The sequence below is a fragment of the Grampus griseus genome (genome assembly GCF_964374135.1).
Source record: "Grampus griseus genome assembly, chromosome: 4".
In the NCBI taxonomy this organism is placed as follows: domain Eukaryota; kingdom Metazoa; phylum Chordata; class Mammalia; order Artiodactyla; family Delphinidae; genus Grampus; species Grampus griseus.
In genome coordinates, this window is record NC_138997.1 from 31347343 (window position 1) to 31369852 (window position 22510).

At 36.9% G+C, this 22510-nt stretch overlaps 1 protein-coding gene across 3 annotated transcripts in view; it reads left to right on the forward strand.

The window, feature by feature from the left end:
- ARFIP1 (ARF interacting protein 1) overlaps positions 1-22510 on the forward strand; it is a 135020-nt gene that overhangs the window by 36350 nt on the left and 76160 nt on the right. For all 3 annotated transcript variants that reach the window (XM_082653922.1, XM_082653924.1, XM_082653923.1), the window contains one exon: positions 12374-12475. In XM_082653922.1, coding sequence (XP_082510048.1) covers positions 12374-12475 — 102 coding nt within the window. The remainder of the gene's footprint in view (positions 1-12373; positions 12476-22510) is intronic.

The following is a 22510-nucleotide window of genomic DNA, read 5'->3' on the forward strand; positions in this document are numbered from 1 at the left end:
CCCTAAAGCCTGAGCCTCAGCTCCCAGCTCTGCCCCTCCCCGGCGGGTGAACAGACAAGCCTCTCGGGCTGGTGAGTGCCGGTCGGCACCGATCCTCAATGCGGGAATCTCTCCGCTTTGCCCTCCACACCCCTGTTGCTGTGCTCTCCTCCGCGGCTCCGAAGCTTCCCCCCTCCACCACCCGCAGTCTCCGCCTGCGAAGGGGCTCCTAGTGTGTGGAAACCTTTCCTCCACAGCTCCCTCCCACTGGTGCAGGTCCCGTCCCTATCCTTTTGTCTCTGTTTATTCGTTTTTCTTTTGCCCTACCCAGGTACGTGGGGAGTTTCTTACCTTTTGGGAGGTCTGAGGTCTTCTGCCAGCGTTCAGTAGGTGTTCTGTAGGAGTTATTCCACGTGTAGATGTATTTCTGGTGTATCAGTGGGGAGGAAGGTGATCTCCGCGTCTTACTCTTCCGGCATCTTCCCCTCCTTGATGAGTTTTGACAAATGTATAAACTTGGGAAACCCATAATCACAATCGAGATACAGATAAAGTTTCTTGTGCCCCTGTGCCATCAGTCCTCCCCTATCCACCCCTCTCCCCAGGCAACAACTGATTCGTTGTGATAAATTAATTTTGTGTGTTCTAGAGTTCTGTATAAATGGAATCATATAGCATGTATTCTTTTTGTGTCTGGCTGTTTTTGGCTCAGCATAATATTATGAGATTAATCAACAGTTATTGCATGCATCAGTAATTCACTTGAGGAATATCCCATTATATGTATGTACTATAATTTGTTTATCCATTAACCTGTTAATGGGCTTTTTTTTTTTTTCTAGTTTTGGGCTCTTAAGAGTAAAGCTGCTATGAATACACATATACAAGTCTCTTTGGGACATTTGTTTTTATTTTTCTTGTGAATGCTTAGGTACAGAATGACTGAGTGATATGATCAAGTGTATGTTTACTTTTATAAGAAATTGCTAAACAGTTCTCCAAAGTGAAGTAGTTTTGTACATTCCCTCCAGCAGTGTATGCAAATTCCAGTTACTCTTTACCAACACTTGGTATTGTCAGTCTTTTTAAACTTTAGCCACTGTATTGGGTATATAGTTGTATCTTCTTGTAGCTTTAAATTGCATTTCCTTGATGATTAGTGATGTTGAACATCTTCTCATGCACTTACTTGCTATTCATTTGTTTTCTTTAGTGAAGCGTCTGTTAAAATTTTGGGCCATATTTTATTTGGGTTGTTTGTTGTCTTATTGAATTTTAAGACTTATTTATATATTTTGAATACCAGTCATTTGTCAGATACATATCTTACATCTGTCTTCTCCCTATCTGTGGCTTGCCTTTTCATTTTTTTAATGGTGTCTTTTTGAAAAGAAGTTTTTAATTTTGATGAAGTCCAGGTTATCAGTGTTTCTCTTATTGTTTATGTTTTTTGTTTCCTAAGAAATGTTTGCCTACCCCAAGGTCATTGTTCAGTCTACTAATAAGCCCGTCAAAGGCATTCTTCATTTCTGTTATTAAGTGATTTTTATCTCTAGCATTTCTTTTTGGTTCTTTCTTAGGATTTCTACATCTCTGCTTATGTTGCTCGTCTGTTCATGCATGCTGTCTACTTTATCCATTACAGCCCTTAGCATATTAATCATAGTTGTTTTTAAATTCCTGGTCTGATAATTCCAACATCCCTGCCATTTCTGATTGTGATGCTTGCTCTGTGATCTCAAATTGTGTTTTTTTGCCTTTGGAAGCCTTGTAATTTTTTCCTTTATAGTCAGCCATGATATATCAGGTAAAAGGAACTGCTGTAAATAGGCCTTTAGCAATATCTGGGTGAGGTGTGGGAGGAGGGAAGCACTGTATAGTCCTATGATTAGGTCTCAGTCTTTTAGTGAGCCTGTGCCGCTGGATTATGAACTTCACAAGCGTTTCTCAGTTTTTCTGTCCTCCCCTTAGGTGGGACAGGATAGTTAGAGTGTGCTGGGTTTGGGTATTTCCCTTCCTCATCTCTGTTAGGTGCTGGTTTTACCCAAGCAGGTTAGGTTCTGGTTTCTCCTGAGGGTAGGCTTTGTTAAGAACAGAGTGCTTGGTGTATTTCAAAATGGTTTCAATTCTCCACCACTTGCTGGAAGGATGAGGGGGTTTTTCTGCGGTATTTGTAGGGGTAACCTGGTCTGGCTCGTGGAAGCAAAACTCAATATTGTGGGACCCTGCTTATGACTGGGTCCCCCTGGAGCCTTTAGTTCTCACAGTTGTCCACACTGAGCCTCCAGCAGCTCATCGATTACAGTTCAGGTTTTCCTACCCCAGCACTGGTTTCTGAGGTGTTTTTTGCTGTGGTGAGCCATGGCTCCCTGCATTTGCCTGTCTCTCCAATTTTGGGAGTAGCGGTGTGCCCTGTGTCTCCCCTTTTACGAATCCAAGAAGAGTTGTTGACTTTTTAGTCTCTTCAGCTTCTTACTTGTTGTTAGAATGAATTGGTGACTCCCAAGCTCCTTCCATGCAGAAACGAAACCGGAAGTCAAGGTCATGACTGAGTACTTCCTCACACCAAGATTACCACTGTTCTGCCTACAGTCATCGTTCCTTATTGGTTTTCTTTTTGAATTGAATCGTATGGTATGTACTCTTTGGGCCTGGCTTCATTGGCTCAACATTGTCTGTGAGATTTTTTGTTTTTAATAGCCACAGTTCTGTTTTATTGCCGTGTAGTGCTCCTTTGTATGATTATGCTACAGCTTCTTTATCCATTCTACCGTTGATGGACATTTGGGTTGTTTCCAGTTTTTAGCTATTTTGGATAAAGCTGCTATGAATATTCTTGTATTTGTTTTATGATGGACACATGCACTATGTTTCTTGGGGATATTTCCTAGGAGTGGAGTTGCTGGGTCATAGGATAGGCATATGTTTAACTTTAATATAAAATACTGCCAAAAAGTTTTCCACAGTGCTTTTACCAATTTTTACTTGCACCAGCAGTGTATGAGAATCCACATACTTGCTAACGCTTGGTTTTGTCAGTCTTTCTAAATTTGGCCATTCTAATGGGTGTACCATAGTATCTGATTTGTGGTTTTAATCTGCGTGACAAGTTGAACTGAATGACTTGTAGATCCTCCCCGATACTAAAGTTTTATGTTTGTTTGTTTGTTTAAAGAGTCTAGTGCCTGCTTATAGCAGTGGTTCTCAATTAGCTACACGTTGGAATCACCTGGTGAACTTTTAAAACTTTAAGTTCCCTAGGTAGTTCCAAGATTCAGAGAGGGTTGAAAATCATTGGCATTTATGGATGAAACAGTCTGTGCCTCTCAGGACTTTGCTCTACCCTTTGGTGAGTGACATGTTCGTCTTCCTCCTTTCCCAAGCCAAAAATTGGGTAGGGGGCAGGGAGGGGGCATGGGTTATCCTACATTCCTCCCCCTTCTTGATCCCCCACAATCTAGTCACTCTGTCTCTTACTTTACCTCCTAAAGAACTCTTGAATTTACCTTTTTCCATTCCCACAACCTTAATTCAGATCTTTATTATTTCTTACTTGGACTGTAAAATACTTCCTAAATAGTTCTTCTACTTCTAGGCTTTCCTTCTTTCCCTTCAGTCTAACCTCCTACCAGACTGTCCTCTAAAATAAATTGATCAGATTCTGCTTCGTCCTCCCTTATCCCTTTTAGGAGCAGTCCACACTTCTTGGTCTGGCATTTATAAAGTCCTTCATGATAGTCTCCTGCATACTTTTCTAGCCTCTTTTGTTATTTTTATTTTTCAAACTTTAAATTTTGATAAAATTTCATACAGAAAACTTAAACTCTTTACCCAGATTCACCAGTCATTGTTTTGTTCCGTTTACTTTAATGTTTTCTCTTTATATATATATATATATATATATATATATATATATATATAGTTTCTTCTCTTTTCAACCATTTGAGAGTGATTTGCAGACATCGTGTCCCTTTATTCCTAAGAACAAGGACTTTTTCTTATATAATCTCAGTACTTTTATCAAAATTAGAAAATTATTTAGGAAATTGATACAGTACTATTATTCAATCCACAGTTGTTCCAGTAATATCCTTTATAGCTATTTTTTTCCTATTTTGTGATCCAGTCCATATTGTATATTGTATTTAGCTGGCATTTATCTTGTCTCCTTTTATCTGCAACAGTTCATCTACTTTTATTTTTCATGAGCTTAAGCTTTTTGAAGTATGCGAGCCAGTTTTTCTACTGCCTACCATCTATTTCCTTGATTTTTGGTCTTTATTATTATTTCCTTCCTACGTCTTACTTCTGGTTTAATTCGCTCTTTTTCTGTTTTCTTAAGGTACAATCTTAGATTGTTGGTTTAAGATCTTCCTTCTATTCAAATATAAGCATTTAAAGCTATAAATTTCTCTCTAAGCTTTGCTTTAGGTGCATCGCACAAATATTGCTATGTTGTGTTTTCATTATCATTCAGTTCAAAATATTTTCTTTCTCTTGTGGTTTCTTCCTTTTCACATTAATTTTTTAGATGTGTTATTTAATTTCCAAATTTTGGGGGTTTCCTGCATATCTCTATGGATTGATTGTAATTAAATTCCACTGTGGTCATAGAGCATTCTCTATATGATTTCACTCTTTTAAAATTTATTGAGTCTTGTTTTATGGCACCAAATATGACCTGTTTTGCTAAATACATCATGTTTGTGTGAAAATAATATGTATTCTGCCATTATTAAGTTTCCTATTCCATAAATATTAGTCAGGGTGGCTGATGGTGTTCAGATCTTCTATGTCTATGCCAGTTTTCTTTGTCTAGTTGTTCTTTCAGTTGCTGTAAGAGTGGTGGTAAAGTCTCCAAAGATGATTGTGGAGTTGTCTGTTTCTCCTTTTAATTCAGTCAATGTTTGTTTCATTTATTTTGAAGCTCTATTATTGGAACCAACATACACATTTATGATTGTTACATATTCCTGATGAATTGATCATTTTATCATTATGAAACATCTCTATCTTTGGTAATACTTAAAAAAAAACCCTATTTTATCAGATAGTAGTAAAACCATGCCAACTTTCTTATGCCTACTCTTTGCGTGGTGTATCTTTCTCCATCCATTTATTTTCCATCTATTTATACCTTTGGCTTTAAAGTGCATCTCTCATAGATAGAAGATAGTAGTGTCATTTAAAAAAAATATCCAGGTAATTCCCTGATGGTCCAGCGGTTAGGACTTTGCACTTTCATTGCCGAGGGCCCAGGTTCAATCCCTGGTTGGGGAACTAAGATACCGCAAGATGTGTGGCATGGCCAAAAATAATAATAATAAAAAAATTCCACTCTGACAATCTCTGCCTTTTAACTAAAATGTTTAGTCCAATAATATTTAATGCCATTATTGATGTGGTTGATTTTGTATCTACCCTCTTAGTTTCTTTGTTTTTTACTTCTTTCCTCTGTATTTTTTCTCTCCTCTTTTCCTGCCTTTTGATTTATTATCTGAATATTTTAAAGAATTTCACTTTTATTTTCCTGGTAATTTTTTAGTTACACTTCTTTGCATTATACCTCTAGTGGTTGCCATGATTATAGAATATATATTAAACTTTTCATATTTTACTTATAATTAATAATGTACTGCTTTTCTCCTAAAACATAGAAATTTTGTATCCTTTTAGGTCCATATTTCCCTTACCTCCCCCCTTGTTCTTTAATACAGTTGTTTTATATATATTACATCTAGATACATTGTAAACCACAGAAATGATGTTGTAACATTTGCTTTAAGCAGTTTTATGGTTTATAAAGGATTGAGATGAAAAGGCAAAAAGAAAAAAAAATGTTTTTTGCATTTACACAGGGAATTACCATTTCATTTCCTTCTCATTCTTTTCTGAACATCTATTTTTTCTGTCTGGTTTTATTTCCCTTCAGCCTGAGAACTTCCTTTAGCATTTCTTGTAGTTCAGGTCTGCTGGTGATGAATTTTCTTAGTTTTATCTGAAAATATCCTTAATATCCTCTCTAATTCTTAAAGGATATTTTCACTGGATATAGAATTCTAGGTGGACAGTTTTCTTCTTTTTACCACGGTGTCCCACTCTCTTCTGGCCTTTACAGTTTCTGATGAGAAATCAGACATTAGTTGGATTGTTGTTCTCTGATAGTAATATTTTTTTTCTCTCTTGCTGCTTTTGAGGTTACCCTTTTCTCTCTCCTTTTCTTCTGGTATTTTACTTACACATAAATTGGAATATTTAATATTTTCTTACAGGTCTGTGAAGCTCTTTTTCTTTAGTCTTTTTTTCTCTCTGTTCTTTACCTTGGATAGTTTATATTGATTTAATTTAGTTTTATTTTACTCTTTCCTGTCATCTTCATTTGGCTAGGTCCATCTAGTGAATATTTTCTTTGAAAAATTGTAGTTTTCAATTCTAGAATCCATTTGCTTCATTTTTACTATGCTGAGATTTCCTGTTATTTTTCACTGATATTTTTGATTCACTGAAAATATTTTGTTTTACTTAATTGAAGGTATTATAATAGTGTCTTTTAAATCCTTATCTGTTAGTTCCAATCTCTTGTTCATCTCAGAGCCAGACTAAATTGATTTTCTTTTCCCTTGGGAATTCTGTTTCATTTTCTTGGTTCATTATATACCCGATAATTTTGGATTGTATCCTGAACGTTTTGAACATTGAGATGTGAAGATCCTGGATTCTGTTATTTTTCTCCAGTGAGTATTGCTTCCTTTGTTTTGGCCGATACTTTTCTTGGCTGGACTTGCATTACAAACTGTTTCTTGGGTGGCAGCTCTGGTCTCAATTCAGGTCTTTTGGCTTTAGGTGAGCTCAGTCGAGTCTGTTCTGTGCAGGTACCTTGAGGGGTTAGAGATGTGAGTAGACAGAGTTTGGGAATCCCCTTTCTGGATCTTTCCTTTTCAGGATTCCCCTATACCTGAATTTACTTTTGTGAGCTTAACTTTTCCCCGACTCGGAAGGACTAGTTTTCCCCTGGATGCTCTGGCAGCTACCGGGTGCACAGCATAGATAGGATTTAGTTTTAGGCTAAAAGCCAAGGAGATGGAAACTTGCTTGCATAGCTCCCTATCTCCCCTCCTCCAAGCAAGCCTGTGCTCTCCACCAGAGTCTCTTTACTCTCCAGTGGTTTCAATTAATTGCTTTTTAAATTGTGTTCAGCTTTTACAGTTGTTTTCTGTGCAGGGTTGGGGAGGTTTAGTATAGGGGCTTAGTCCATTAGTTCCAGAAGCAGAAACCTGTCCTCGGAAGCCTCCTATTGTGGTTTTCCTCCTACCCTGCTTGCCATCCCTTATAAGTTTCCTTTGCTAGTTCCTCCCATGTCCAAATATTGGGGTGTCCTAGAGCTCAGTCTAAAAACCTCTCTTTTCTATCTACATCAACTTTCTAGATCAGAGGTCAAGCCAAATCCATGCCTAGTCATTTATGTATTGCCTGTGTCTGCTTTTGGGCTATAACAGCAGAGTTGAGTAGTTATAACAGAGACCTTACAGCTCACAGAGCCTAAAATGTTTGCTATTTGGCCCTTTATAGAAAATGTTTGTTGACCCCTGTTCTAGGTGACCTTATCCAATCCAAGGAATTTAAATGTCATCTACACACTGATGACTTCTAAATTTCTTATCGCCAGCTTCAAGCTTTCTTCTGGACTCAGGCTCATATATCCAAGAGCCTAGTAACCTTATCCACATAAACCTTAATATGTCCTACACTAAACTTTAGCTATTTTCTCTATGTTGTGCTCCACCCCAAGTCTTGCCCAGATCTATTAACAGCAATTCCACCTTTCCAGCTGTTCGGGCCAAAAACCTCTGTAGTTGTCCTTCACCTCTCTTTTTCCCATCTTTCACGTCTGTCTGTAAGGAATTCCAATTGGTTCTACCTTCAGAATATGCCTAGAATCTAACCACTTCTTACCTCCTCAGCCACTGTCACCTTTCTCCAAGCTACCATTATCTCTTGCTTAGATTATTCCATTAAATTGTTCTTCTTGCTTCTGCCTTTGCTCACTTATAGTTTAATGCAACACAGCAGGAAAAAAGTGATTCTTTTTAAACATAAGTCAGGTCATTTCACTCTACGTTCAAACCTTCAAGTGGCTTCTCATTTCACTAAGAATAAAATCCGAAGTTTTATTATGGTCTTTAAAGCTGCACATGTTCTTGCCCTTCGCTGCCTCTCTGACATTTCCTTCTGTTCTCCTCTGGCCCTCAAGCTGCATGGCCTTCTTCTTGTTCCTTGAAAAGCTGAGCATGTTCCCACCTCCTCGTCTTTGTATTTACTATTTCTTCTGCCTGGGATTCTGGACTCCCGGATATCTTTATGGCTCACTCCCTCACTTTATTCAGTTCTCACAAAAATATGATACCTCTTCTGAGGTTTTCCCTGACTACCTTATTTAAAGCAGCACATTCATGAACACATGCCCATTAGCATTTATGACTGTATAACATGTGTATTTATTTATTTGTTTTCCCCAACTAGGATATGAGCTCTTTGAGGGTAGGGAGTTTGGTCTGTTTTGTTCACCAGTCTACCCTGAGTATCTGATTGTGCCTGGCACGTGAGAGAGCTCAATAAATTAGTAGAACCGATGAATGTATGCATGAATAATCACCATTCTACCCAAATTGCTTTAGTTGCAGTTTCTAGAATATACTAGACTCTATTCTCCTGTTATTCCTTCTATTTAGAATCTCTCCTTTACTGTGTCCCCATCTGTCATCCTATAAGATTCAGCTTAAATATCACCTCTGATTAAGTCTTCCCTCTGAGTGCTCACCACACTGTACTGTAATTATTTTTTACCAATACTTCTAGTTCCTAGAAGCCTAAGATCTGATTTCTGTTTCTATTTCATCCCATGCATATTGCATAGAAGATAGTAAATACCTGTTGAATCACCAGCTATTTTTAGGAGGAAGAAAGTAAGAGCATATTTTACAATTTGGAAGAGTGATGATTATTTAGATAGCTAGATCTTAATCTTCCTATTGGATTAGAGACCTAGTGTCTGTACAACTCTTAACCACAAGGAGCAGAAACTTAACTCCAGTAGCCTCAGGTAAGCTGGGTATATTGTAAGGAGGCAGTGGCAGTGAGCAAAATAGGGATCTCAAAAGAAGCCAAGATGCTGAGACCCTTCAATGGAAAAAAGAAAGTCTCTCCAACAAATGGCGCTGGGAAAACTGGATATCAACATGCAAGTTGGACCCTGTCTTATACCATACACAAAACCAGCTCCAGAATGTATCTAAGACCTAAATGTAAGACCTATAACTATAAAACTCTTAGAAGAAAAGCTTATGATAGTGGATTTGGCAAAGATTTCCTGAATATGACATCAAAAGCACTGGCAACAAAAGTAAAAATAGACAAATTGGGGGCTTCCCTGGTGGCGCAGTGGTTGGGAGTCCGCCTGCCGATGCAGGGGACCCGGGTTCGTACCCCGGTCCGGGGAGGATCCCACATGCCGCGGAGCCGCTGGGCCCGCGAGCCATGGCCACTGGGCCTGCGCGTCCGGAGCCTGTGCTCCGCGGCGGGAGAGGCCACGGCAGTGGGAGGCCCGCGTACCGCAAAAAAAAAAAAAAAAAAGAAAGGAAATTTTGACATATGTCCAACATGGATGAATCTTGAGGATATTATGTAAAGTGAGATAAGCCAGTCATAAAAAGTCAAATACTATATGATTCCATTGGTATGAGGTATTCAGAACAGTCAAATTCATAGAAATAGAAAGTAGAATGATGCTTGCCAAGGGCTCTGGGGGAGTGAGGGAGGGGAATGGAGAGTTGTTTAATGGGTGTAGAGTTTCAGTTTTGCAAGATGAAGAAGTTCTGGAGATTGCACAGCAATGAGAATACTACACATAACACTACTGAGCTATACATTTAGAAATGGTTAAGATGGTAAATTTTACGTTACACGTTTTTTACCATAATAAAAAAAAAGATTTTCATAAGGTCATAATTTAGAAACAGAGGAAGATCTAGATACAGATAACACTTTGTCAACAAACTTTGACGAGTTTGATAACACTTGTCAAGTAGAGTTTGTGAATTTTTAAGCTGTGACTTTTCATCAAAATAATTCTACTCTTTGCTCTTCTTGTGCTTTCATTTGTCATCCCAGTACCCTAGTTGACTGATTCGCTCAGCATCCCCAACTCAAACCTTCAGAAAGGGTCTGATTAGCTCAGGAAATTCCTCTTTCCTCTGTTGGGCAGTGGTTTTCTAACCCGGCCTTATCTTGAAACCTGCAGCTTGCGAGGCTTTGTGTCAGGGGTTCTTCTTTGGTTCAATCAGGGGCCACCCCTTAATTGGGGACTGTGAAAGAGACAGTTTGTCTTAGTAGAGATCAGTGAAAGTCTGTAAATATATGCATAAAAGTAGCCAGATATAATTTAAGTAAGACATTTCAAATCCTTTTAAAGTAGATACTGCTTTAGAATAATAATAAGGAAGATATAGTGGATGCTATGGTGAGGGGCTCAGTTACCTCCTTTAGGACCAGGGCTGTCCTTCCAGGAGTGATGCCTGCTGAGGGCTCATAGCTGTGTCTCCCCAGGAATTGCCTCTGCCAAAGAGTACTGCCTTGTGCACGATTATATCCCTATCCAGGGGATAGCCTGCATCTAATAACCAGGGGTAGGGATGCGGGGGTACAAAGGCCTGGCCCCCTTCCCTTAATTTGGAACAACTTTAAAGAGCCATCTCAGCTTCAGTGCTCCATATACGATTGGCCAAGGCCTATGATGTAACAACAGCATTGCAGCTCTGTCCAGTCTTACTACCCTCACTCACTGCATTCAGAGACCCTTCCCCCAGAATCCAATCTAAAGCAGAGAAGTTTTTGTTTTCCCCTCTTGAACTTTTGAAATCTTCTCTCTGAAATTTTTTTTTTAATTTTCAAGTCTTACATGAGATGTTCAGTTTATTAATTCCCTCACTAGTTTCGAGCCTGTGGTAAGGTGAACTGTGAAATACGGCATTTTTAAACCAGTATTTTTTTAATAAGATATTTAGGAATGCAAGGAAATAACTGAGTTTTCTGGGAAATGTTTTAAGTGATATGAACAGGATTTTGCCTTATTATAAAAGTTCTCTTTTCATTGGCTTAACCAAGTTCAGTTTGATATTTTAGTCTTTTATTAAAACTGTCTCCATATAATTAAAGTACACTGATTTTGAGATACTTGGTAATTCACTTTTTTTGTTTTGCTATTTCGACATTTCCCCTTGGTTTGTTTTACTGCAGTGATATCCATGAGAAGTAACGCATGTGTGACTACATGCTCAATGGGTGGGACAAGGGAGAGAGTGAGGGTGGAACATAATGATCATTTTAACACCTTCATAACTACAAATCAGACTTTTGATGTAGCTCGTATCCTTTCCATTCAGTAAACATTTATTGAGAACCCTGGGCTAATCTCTAATGATACAGAGATGTCTATGACTGTCTCTGTCCTCAAGGACCTGACTTTACTGAAAGGGAATGTATTCATTTATTTGCTTAGATTTGTCTTCTGTTGCCCTGGGAATACAAAGATGTAGAGGTAGTCTATGAAATGTTGTGTCAGACATTAGAAACATTACTATGTATAAAATTTGTCATGGTAAAGAAAAAGAGGTTTGTATAAGGAGTAGAAGTGTAATATAAATGTGGATCTATGGGAAGCAGAACATTTCTAGAGCTGCCAGGAAATAGAAATGTGGCATAGGAAGACCGTAGGATTTATGCAATCTATGACTATTCCAAAAGGCTTGGTTTTAGAGGATCCAAAAGGAAGAGGGGCAGATACTTACTGTTCTAGGTATTTACTGAAGAGTCCAGTCAGTCTCCCAAACTGAGGCAGTGGTACTTTCCCCCAGAGCAGTGCCTATCTTATCTTTTTTTTTTTAATATTCTCTAGAATCTAGTAGAGTGCCTTGCACATAACAAGTTTCACTAAATGTTGGTTAAATTTGTCTATACCAGTGTTTTTCAAAGTGTGGTCTGTAGATCCAAGAATCTTTCAGGCAGCCTGTAAAGTCAAAACTACTTTCAATAATACTAAGACATTATTTGCATTTTTTGATTTTTGTGTCATTTGTACTATTTACAAGGTAAGGATATTGCCCCCTGGTACCTACAATACGATCAAGAAATCTAAGTTGAATGCAGTTTTAAAGGCCAGATGTGTTTTTTATTATATTAGTGTCATGTTTATTTCATAAGGATTAGGTAGGTTGTAATTATTTTTAAAAAGGGCTATAATGATGGCTTTTAAGTGCTATAAACATGAATATAGTCTTTTGAATGTTTGCCTTTTATGATTTGGTGTTATTTATGACTATTTCTTTCCTCCTTTTTTTAGGAGTCTACTATGGCTCAAGAATCTCCAAAAAATTCAGCAGCAGAAATTCCAGTGACTAGTAATGGGGAAGTTGATGACTCTCATGAACATGGCTTTAATAGGGTAAGAACACTTTTCTGTCTCTTAATACAGAGAATCATGATAAGCCCTTAAAGCTGAGACAAAAGTAATAGAGTTTAATATAGGAATATGTTCTTAGATAGGCTGAAATGCCAGGAATCCAATGTTATTATGGAGGGATGACTAGGTGGGTCGTGTTAGTGATTTGTCAAGAATAAGCTCCAGGCCAGTAAAGCATTTAGGCTTTGATGTTACTATCTGCAATTTTATTACATGACCAGAATAAGAGTATATCTGATGATTTTGGCATATAACTTTATAGAAAATGACTTCATTTTACTTGTGATAAGAAAAAATATTAACTATAGATCATCCTTTAAAAAACTGGTACTATCTTATCTCTTTTCTTAGTACATAATTCCGTAGTACATAATTCCTAAGTAGGCTTCTCTTGACTTTGCCGTTACTTTCTAAAATGGCATATTTGACTCAGTGGAAAATGAAACTTGGGGTGTGTTTAATTTTGATCTGCTGCGCATTTGAAATTGACATTTAATGCATTTTAATGGAAGCATCATGGGTTTAGAGATAATGTGGGTTCAAATTTCAGCTGTGCTATTCCTAGCAGTGTAACCTTGGGCAGATATTTACTTAATCTCTTCTAGTTGTTGTTTTCTAATCTCTCTAAATGAGATCTTATTTTCATGGGGATATTAATATTAAATGAGATTAAAATAAGTTATATGCCTAATATAGTCTTAGAAATGATAATGATGGTTATCATTTCTGGAGATACTTGAATTAAACATCCCATTTTATGACATTTGATACATGTGTACAACTTTAAATAACTTTAAAAATATAGTTTCATATTCTTGAAAAGGTATTGGTTGAAAGATACTTGAATTATTTTACAGCTTAAATAGGACTCTTTTTACTTCATATGTTTTAAGAATAAAATTCTTTAGTTTAACAGAAGGTGATATTTTAGATCAGGATTTCTCATTCTCAGCATTATCTGCATTTTGGGCCAGGTAAATTCCTCAGTGGAGGGTTGGCCTGTGCACGTAAGGTGGTTAGCTGGATCCCCGGCCTCCTCCTAGTAGATGCCGTAGCACCCTCCAGTTGTGACAAGCAAAAATGTTTCCAGTTGTTGCCAAATGTCGAGGGTAGGGAAAAACTTGCCTCTGGTTGAAAACTACTGTTTTGGATAGATCATTTTAATGGATTTTTAGAAAATTCCACTGAATTTCACTTATTTTTGGCTCAGCAGTCCTTTGGAAGAAACAAATGTGTTTTCAAGCTTGGGATATGTTTATTTTAATTGCAAGTGTTTTAACTCGGTTTCTAAGCATCCATGGCCCAATATACGGTGACTGACAGAAGAAAGACTTAAATTCTGAGCACTCAAAGGAAATTTTCACTTTCTGGTATTTGAAAACACTAAGACACACTTGGATATTAAGGAGACTCAAGTTACCATCATTAGACAGTCTACCAATTACTTTATAAACTTCTATTAATTCAAATAATTTTTTATACCAGGATTTTAGTTAATGATTGCTTCATCTTATTTTTGGTAACAGTTCCTTTTTGTGAATTTATTCTGCAAACATTTATTGAGTGTCTGTTGTATACCAGGCATTGGGGATATCATCACAACAAAAATGACAGAAATACCTACCACCAGGGAGTTGATACTCTAATAGACAGTGTAATGAAACCTTTGAGAAAAATGCAGCACATACAAAATGCTGCATTATTTTGGGGATTCACCTGCCATCTTCCATCTCAAGCCTTAAGCCTGTTCTTTTTTTTTTTTTTTTGAGCTATAGCTTATACATAGTAAAAAGCACAAATGTTAAGTGTAAAGCTTAACAGAACCACTACCCACATCAAGAAGTAGAACATTTCGAGGTCCTGCCTTACCTAGCTCCCTCTTGCCCTCTTCTAAGCAATATACCTCCCTCCCTTCCAGGATAATTACTGCTATAATTCTGTTGTCATTGATTGCTTTTGACTCTTCCTGAACTGCATATAAATGGAATCATACAGTGTGTACTCTTTTCTGACTGGCTTTCACTCAACATTATGTCTATAATATTGTTGTTGTTGCTTTGGCAGTATTTAATTCTTTTTCATTGTAATATAGTTTTCCATTGTGTCAATACACCACGATTTGTATATCCATTCTTCGGTTGATGGATACCTAGGTTGTTTCCAGCCTGTGCCTACTATGAATAAAGCTGCTGTGACCATTCTTATACAGGTCTTTTGGTGTACATAATCACCTATTTCTGTTGAGTATATACCCTGAGTGAAATTGCCAAGTCATGGTGATGTTTGGGTTTGGTAGATATTGTCACCTAGTTTGCCGAGTGGTCAAACCAGCTGATGATCCTGACAGCAGTGAATAAGTATTGTAGTTATTCCACATCATTACCAATTTTTGGTATTGTCATACTTGTAAATTTTAGCCATTCTGATGGAATCATAATGGTTATCTTATTGTGGTTTTAACATGCATCTCCCTGATGACTAATGATGTTGAGCATATTTTCAGATTATTATTGACTATTTGAATATTATCTTTTATGAAGTATCTTTTCAAGTCCTTTGCCCATTTTTCTATTAAGTATATGCCTTTTTCTAATTCATTTGTAGGAGTTCTTTATATGTTCTGGGTATAAGTCATTTGTATGGATGTGTGTATTGCAGATGTTTACCTCCAGTCTGTAACTTGCTTTTGTACTCTATTAATGGTATCTTTAGATGAGCAATAGTTAATTTTAATGAAGTCCAATTTATTAGTGTTTCTTTCCCTTTAATGATTTTTGTGACCCTTCTAAGAAATCTTTGCCTATCCCAGTATCATGAAGATACTCTAGCTTCTTCTAAAAGTTTTACTGTTGTACTTCTTACACATAGGTCTGTGATTCATCTTGAATTTTGTGTATGGCATGATGTAGGGGTCAAGTTTCATTTTCTTTTCTCATATGCATGTGATTTTCATCATTTGTTGAAAAGACTATCCTTTCCCACATAGGGGCCGTTGCTGTTAATCAGGTGATCGTAGATGTGTGGCTCTGCTACTGGGCTGTTTTATTTCTTGGTCTTTTTGTCTATCCTTGCAATAATACCACACTATCTTACCTACTTACTTATTAGAGTAATTAAGTCTGGAGCAAATACTAGCTTCAGCCATGATACCTGGTAGTTAATTCCGCCAGCTTCATTCTTCTGCAGGGTTGCTTTGTACCTTAAACCTATTCATGAGTCTTTAGTTAAGAACCTTTATTACCTTTGAGTAGTACTGAAAAGTTTTTTTTAATCCTTTCAAATTTTAACTTTAGAATAGAGTCTTATTAGAGTGAAGTGAATTAAATCATTATATATCTGTATAAGTTCTTTGCTTATGCAGTCAAAGCCAGTTAACTTGCTGCTTTGTAAGTTTACTTCTTATTTAATGTTTAATTCTCTTTTTGGAGATTCTCCTATAATGTTATTTCATTTTCTATTGGGGGGTAAAGAAGGAAAAAAGGAAATGTTGTTCTGGAGCTCTCCTCTTATTGGATGTGAACTTCACCAGTAGGCAAGACTCCTTAGAAGCAATAATCCACTTCAAACAGTACACCCCACTTTACCTCCCTAAAGAAATTCAACATCATAAAACTTGTTTCTCTTTGTAGCTGCTCTTATGAACAATATATATCATGAGAGTTTCTTACATATTTAATATTCTTTAAAATAAAACTTGGCTATGTGATCCCTTTTACTATGAGTGAAAACGGTATTTCAAAAGCATCTTTTGACTGTTTTAAATAAATTACACTCAAGATCTGTTAGGCATATATTTACCTACATTTTGGCATACTCCTTTATTTTCGTGAGCAATAAAATGGAAATTGTATTTAACGTCATATTCATATTGCTCTTTTAATATAGATAAAAGTTCATAAGGAAATTGTGAATAATGTACTGCTCTGCTTAGCATTATATAGACTAATAAAGAGATTTCATGAGAAACTAGCTCATAACTAAGGGTATTTTACTAATATACATCTTTTATACATATTTGATGTTTAAAATCATACAATACACAACATTGTAAATCAACTATACTTCAATAAAAAATATTGAAAAAATGAAATAAAATCATATAATGGCTTTTATTTAATGCATACTGCATAATGCATTTTAAAAAGTATAAAGTCTTGTATGAAATTAAGATGATGGCTTATTAAGTTGTCATAACTTGGCTGGCCAGTTGGCGTCACTGTGGCCCAGGCAGTGAAATTGTAAATGATTCTGTTCTCCTTTGTGTGTCTCACTGCCGATGTTTCATTTTTCATTTGATTTCCCTTCTTAGCCTCCTACTACAAGAGGCTCTGGTGGACTTTAACTCAACAGTCACATTGAAATAGAGAATGTAATGGGAGAATTTGTCCTAGAAATTCCCTGGCAGCAGCTTAACATGTGTTAATGTTTCAAGGTTTGTTACTTTTTTTTATTAAGATGAGGGGCAACAGCTATACGTAGAGAGGATAGGATAATAATCTTAGTATTATCTCAGTTCTTTACAGCAAAAATATTTTTGCTTCTAAATAAAAAGTAATTGTTATTTTTTATAGAGTAGTAAAGTTTAATCTCTAAAGAATACAAATTACTCTTTTACTTATAAACTGCATATTATTTATAATTTATTCTGTTATAGTGCTGGCCAAAATATTAGGTTAGAAATGTGCAATTTGTACCATGAGTTAAAGAAGGGAATATTAGCTCCTTGTGAATTAAGTTGAAACTTCTTGTGAATTAAGTTATATTTGGCAGATTTAGAGAAATTACCTTAGTAAATATAGCTAAAATAAAACTTTTCCTGTGGTAGGCCCAAAACTAAAATTCATAATTTAGGTTTTTCCACCTATAGACCTTTTCTGTAGAAAAACCTATATATACAAAAGCTACCAAATCTTGTGTTCAATTTGAAGGAGTTTAGGATCCCTTGAACCTTGCAGGTGGATCCTTAGGTTCCCTGTGTTTTAAATACTCCTGATCTATAAGTTTTGAGTTAAATCACAGGATTTTAATCCAGTAGGAATACCTTGAAGATCCCTGTGTCTCACTACTTTATTTTACAACTGAGGAAAAGGGGCCCTGAGGTTGTGATGGAATTACCCATATTAACTTGCTGTACCAAAAGCTTATGTGATTGACTGTAAGTACAGTGTGGGCAAGAATGCTCATTCATTACCTTATCTCCAGGGCCTGGCAGCATTGCTGGCACATAATAGATAATCAGGCTTTCATTAAATGTTTAGTGAATGAATGAACAAATGTTAGAACCAGGACTAGAAACACGGTTTCTAGACTTCTATGGAACAACAGGAAGAGATATTATACTCTTAGACTTGACACATCTTTTGTCCGTAATTTTCCACATGCATCATGGTCATCATTGTTGTAGCTGTTGGAAGTTTTATTGTTTTGGACGTTTTTATTGTTATTTTTCTTTTACTCTTTAATTCTTTTGTTAAACTAAGTAGTTTCTCCATTCCCCTGTACTTATTAGTCTGGATAACATACTTTAGCAGTCTAAAGAAGACTTGGGAAAGAATATAAGAGTAGAAATTATAAGAACCCTTTTTAGAACACATTTCCTCTCCTCACCTTAATGTTGTAACTGTCCATTTATTTATCTGCTTTTCCCAAGAGCTTGGAATCACTCTGTTTATGGCAGAGACGGTATGTGTGCACTGCACAGCTTATGGTTCACAGTAGTTCAGTGAAAGAATGAGTTTCAGTATGACTTAAATTTAACATAATTTCTACTTCAGCCATCCTATCCTAGAGTTTGAGTAGCATCTGATGACAGTTTTTCCCCATACTATATGGTGATACAATATAATGCTTCTGCATTGTCTGAAAAATTTAGTACTTCTGTCATTGGCAGCATTGATTTGATGAGGGCTTTTTCCTAAGGCCAGTTTTTTACCAGATGTATATCTTAGATCCCTTTAAAGGTATGGCAAATGTTTTTCAGGGGTTGTTTAATCCATGCAAATCTAAATTCATTTTAATATTTACTTTTTTTAAGTACAGAATATATTCTTAGTACTATTACCACAAATTAAGTTTTAAAATATGTTTATTATATATACATCTATTAAATTAACTCTGGATTCATATTCCTGTTGAAAATTGTGAATAAGTATAATTTTTAATGAAAAGCTGAAGCCATATGTATCTTAATTATAATTTTTAGGTTGTACCTTTATAAACAAATGCTATCATGGATAAGTGTTTTACTATTTAGGAGAAATTGTTTTGAATGTAGTTATATACAAACATTTCCATAGTGATAGTCTTTGAATGAATTCAGCATTTCCTTGATGCAAATTGGTACATCTTAACTTCAGTACTACTTAGAATCTAGACTTTAGTCTAAGATGCAGGGGTTGGGGTGGAACCAAGAGAATAGACAGTAAACTGCCAGAAGATAGTGATGCTCTAAGTTCTTGTTAAATGTTTGTTGAGTGAATGAGAGGGAACTGGAGGGAGAGAGAGAGAGAGAGAGAAATGAGATTGAGATTTTGTGTGTGTGTGTGTGTGTTGATAAAATGAAGAAAGTAGGTAAGTCAGGAGATTTGCTGTCTTGATCAACTGGAGTAACAGATATGGGAGGAGATTGTGATCATAAAATAAGTTATTAGATTTAAGATTCCAGGAGTGTTGCTTCCTGAGCAGTGACAAGATCCAAAGAGTGGCCATGGGAGTTCCAGTTGCTTAAGTAGAATTGGGCGTGAAAGGTGAAAGGCATTAGAGATGAAGAAGTTAATGAAATCTGAGACTAAAGTGTAGGTTGGGATATACTGTATTAGTTGAATATATCTTTTATCTGCCGTCACACTCTTGGCCTCTTGTCCAGCTACAGATCACCAAATCTGAATGAAACTACCAACCTTAGGCTTCCTACAAGCATACTGAGGGGGAAGAAATCATACATCTTTACAGATGGTTATTACTACAACCCATCATTCTGCATCAACATAGGTAGGCAGGCTCATGCAATAGATTTTATTTCATTTTAAGTATTTCACAGTTTGTATTAAAAAAAAATAAAGCAACAGACTACATACCGTGCCATTAGTAGAGTATGTTTTTGATGAGCTGTAAAACTCAGCTTAGACACCTTACATATCACTTTGGAAGTAATTGCAAACTGAACATAGAGTCATTCCCTGAAAGCGTGCCCAAAACGTTGGGAACACCCAGGATAATGGTAAAAATTGGGGATAGAGCAGAAGACCTGGATATGCCAAAGCCCTCATTATTGAGGGGACTGACCGGAAAGAAGGTGGGTGATGGAGGGTCGGTAGGTGGGGCGGCCCGCAAGGGCAGTGAGGTGGGAGTCAGCACTGCACACTACAGCAGAGTTCCTCAGAGTGTAGACAGAGGGTTACCTACATCAGAGTCACCTCACTTACTTGTTTGAAATTCTGACTCCTGGGTTCCACACTTCAACTTAACCAGAATTACAACAGGCAGCTAAGAAGAACCTGCATTTTTAGTAGTTTTCTCAGGTGATTCTTACCCAAACCAAAGTTTGAGAACTGGTAGTTAGGAAGTGGAGAGCTGAGAAAATGCTGACCCTCCCTCTACCTGCTTGATAAACAATGTTGGAAAATAGGCCACTTTGACTGAAGATAATTGTAGAGTGTCAGAGAGGCCACCGTGAGGAGGTTAAGGATGTTGCAGTATGTTTACAGCAGAATTAGGAATGTGGAGGTCTGTTGAATAACAGCTTTGCTTCTGGCAGATACTCCTTATAAGCAGCTAACTGTTAAAACAACAAAAGGGAGTTTTAAATTACCAAAGTTTATAGAATATTTAACATAAAATTTTCAATTTGTTTCTTTTAAAATTATATTATGTATATGCTGTGGAAGGTTTTATCCATTTTGAAGAATGAGATAAGGTGTTTAAATTGAGAAAATTAAATGAAGTATTAGTATTATATCTGCTAAATACTAGGAGTACCAAAGAGGAACAAAATAGATGGTCTTAGGGAGCTTACCGTCTTCAGGAGAGAGAATGTAGACAAATAATGTCAGTGCTGTGTGAGAAGTGATATGCTAAGCCCAGTATAGCATGGGCTGATAATGGGTACGAACAAGTATGGGAAGATTACCTGAGGAAGTGCTATCCAAGCTGAATCTAAAGGATGAGCCAACCCGATGAAGAAGAGTAAAGAATGGTCCCATCAGAGGCAACTAGAAAGACCTGAAAAGGTTGCGAGACCGTAGAATTGAAAATTCGTTATTGTTGGAGTGGGGAACGTGGGGGCAGATGTGTGAGAAATGAGGTTGGAGAGTAAGTAGGGATGAGGTCCTGTAAAACCTCAAAACCGTGTGGAGGAGTTTGGACTTTACCTAAAAAGCAATGGAGGACCACTAAAATGAGTAAAAACTGAAGTGCCTCATCACATTCGCATTTTAGAAAGTTGTCTCTGCCTACTGTACAAAGAATGAATTTCAGGGCTGACAAGACTAAAGACAAGGGAGACAGATTCTTCAGGTCACCATGGGAAGAAGGGAAGTGAGACTTCGGACTTTGCTCTTGGAGGGAAACTAGAGCCAGGAAAGAACACCAAGCCATTTTAAAAGATGCAGATAGGAGGAAAACTGGGGAAATATAGTGTAAGGAAACTAGGGAGAAGAGAGTTCGTGTAGTTTGTGGAATACTTGGAGAATCCTTACAGATTGTTGGTGGTTGCAATGCATGCTTTGCGAATTCCTCCTTTTTAAAAGATTTCTCCTCCTCTCTCTGAGTAAAAGGGGAGAATTCATTAATAAATCTCTAGTTCTTTTTTTTAACATCTTTATTGGAGTATAATTGCTTTACAGTGGTGTGTTAGTTTCTGCTTTATAACAAAGTGAATCAGCTATACATATATCCCCATATCTCCTCCCTCTTGTGTCTCCCTCCCACCCTCCCTATCCCACCCCTCTAGGTGGTCACAAAGCACCGAGCTTAAAATCTCTAGTTCTACTTATATACTGTAGTGTTCTGCATCTTACTGAGCATGTGTATTTTTTTAAATTAATTAATTTATTTTATTTTTGGCTGCGTTGGGTCCTCATTGCTGCGCACGGGCTTTCTTTTAGTTGCAGTGAGTGGGGGCTATTCTTCATTGCGGTGGGCGGGCTTCTCATTGCGGTGGCTTCTCTTGTTGTGGAGCATGGGCTCTAGGCACACGGGCTTCAGTAGTTGTGACACGCAGGCTCTAGAGCACAGGCTCAGTAGTTGTGGCGCACGGGCTTAGTTGCTCCGCGGCATGTGGGATCTTCCCGGACCAGGGCTCAAACCCGTGTCCCCTGCATTGACAGACGGGATTCTTAACCACTGCGCCACCAGGGAATCCCCAAAGCATGTGTATTTTAAAGCAAATTTGCTGAACATTTGGTGTTCTTTAATTGTTAATTTTGCTCTAACTTCAGTTCAAAAGTAGATTACTATGCTAAATTATAAAGTTACATTTTTAACCTCATTCTTATTCTTACCTCTGTTAAAATATGCAAATGGAAGCAAGTTATTTTGGTTGAAAATGAACATCCCTTCACAGCTTTATGGAAGCTGTAACTACAAGTATTATCTTGTATCCTCTGAAAAGAACTTAAACTATACATGAAACTTTTTTGCCAAAAGCATTATATTTTATTTTAATTGTTTGAAGATTTATTTTTAGAAACTGTTAAATACTCCAGTATTATCCTAGTAGCTTGAATAGAAAATTAACTTCAGGTTTATTCCATTTTATTGTGCAATTGTTAAGCATGACTTTGCAAAGTCTTAAACATTGAGTTGAATGTGAGCGACATAAAAATGCAAATTAGGGATTTTACATTGTTGGTTATAAATGGGCTCATTGTCTCTCAAATATATTCTGGAAACTATAGGAGTAAATGCAGTAACATATATTTTAAAAGTTACTAAGCTAGGCACAACCTTACAACTGAGACACTAAAAGTTTAAGGGTTATGTAAAGATACATTTTAAAGTTTTTGTGAACTATGAGGC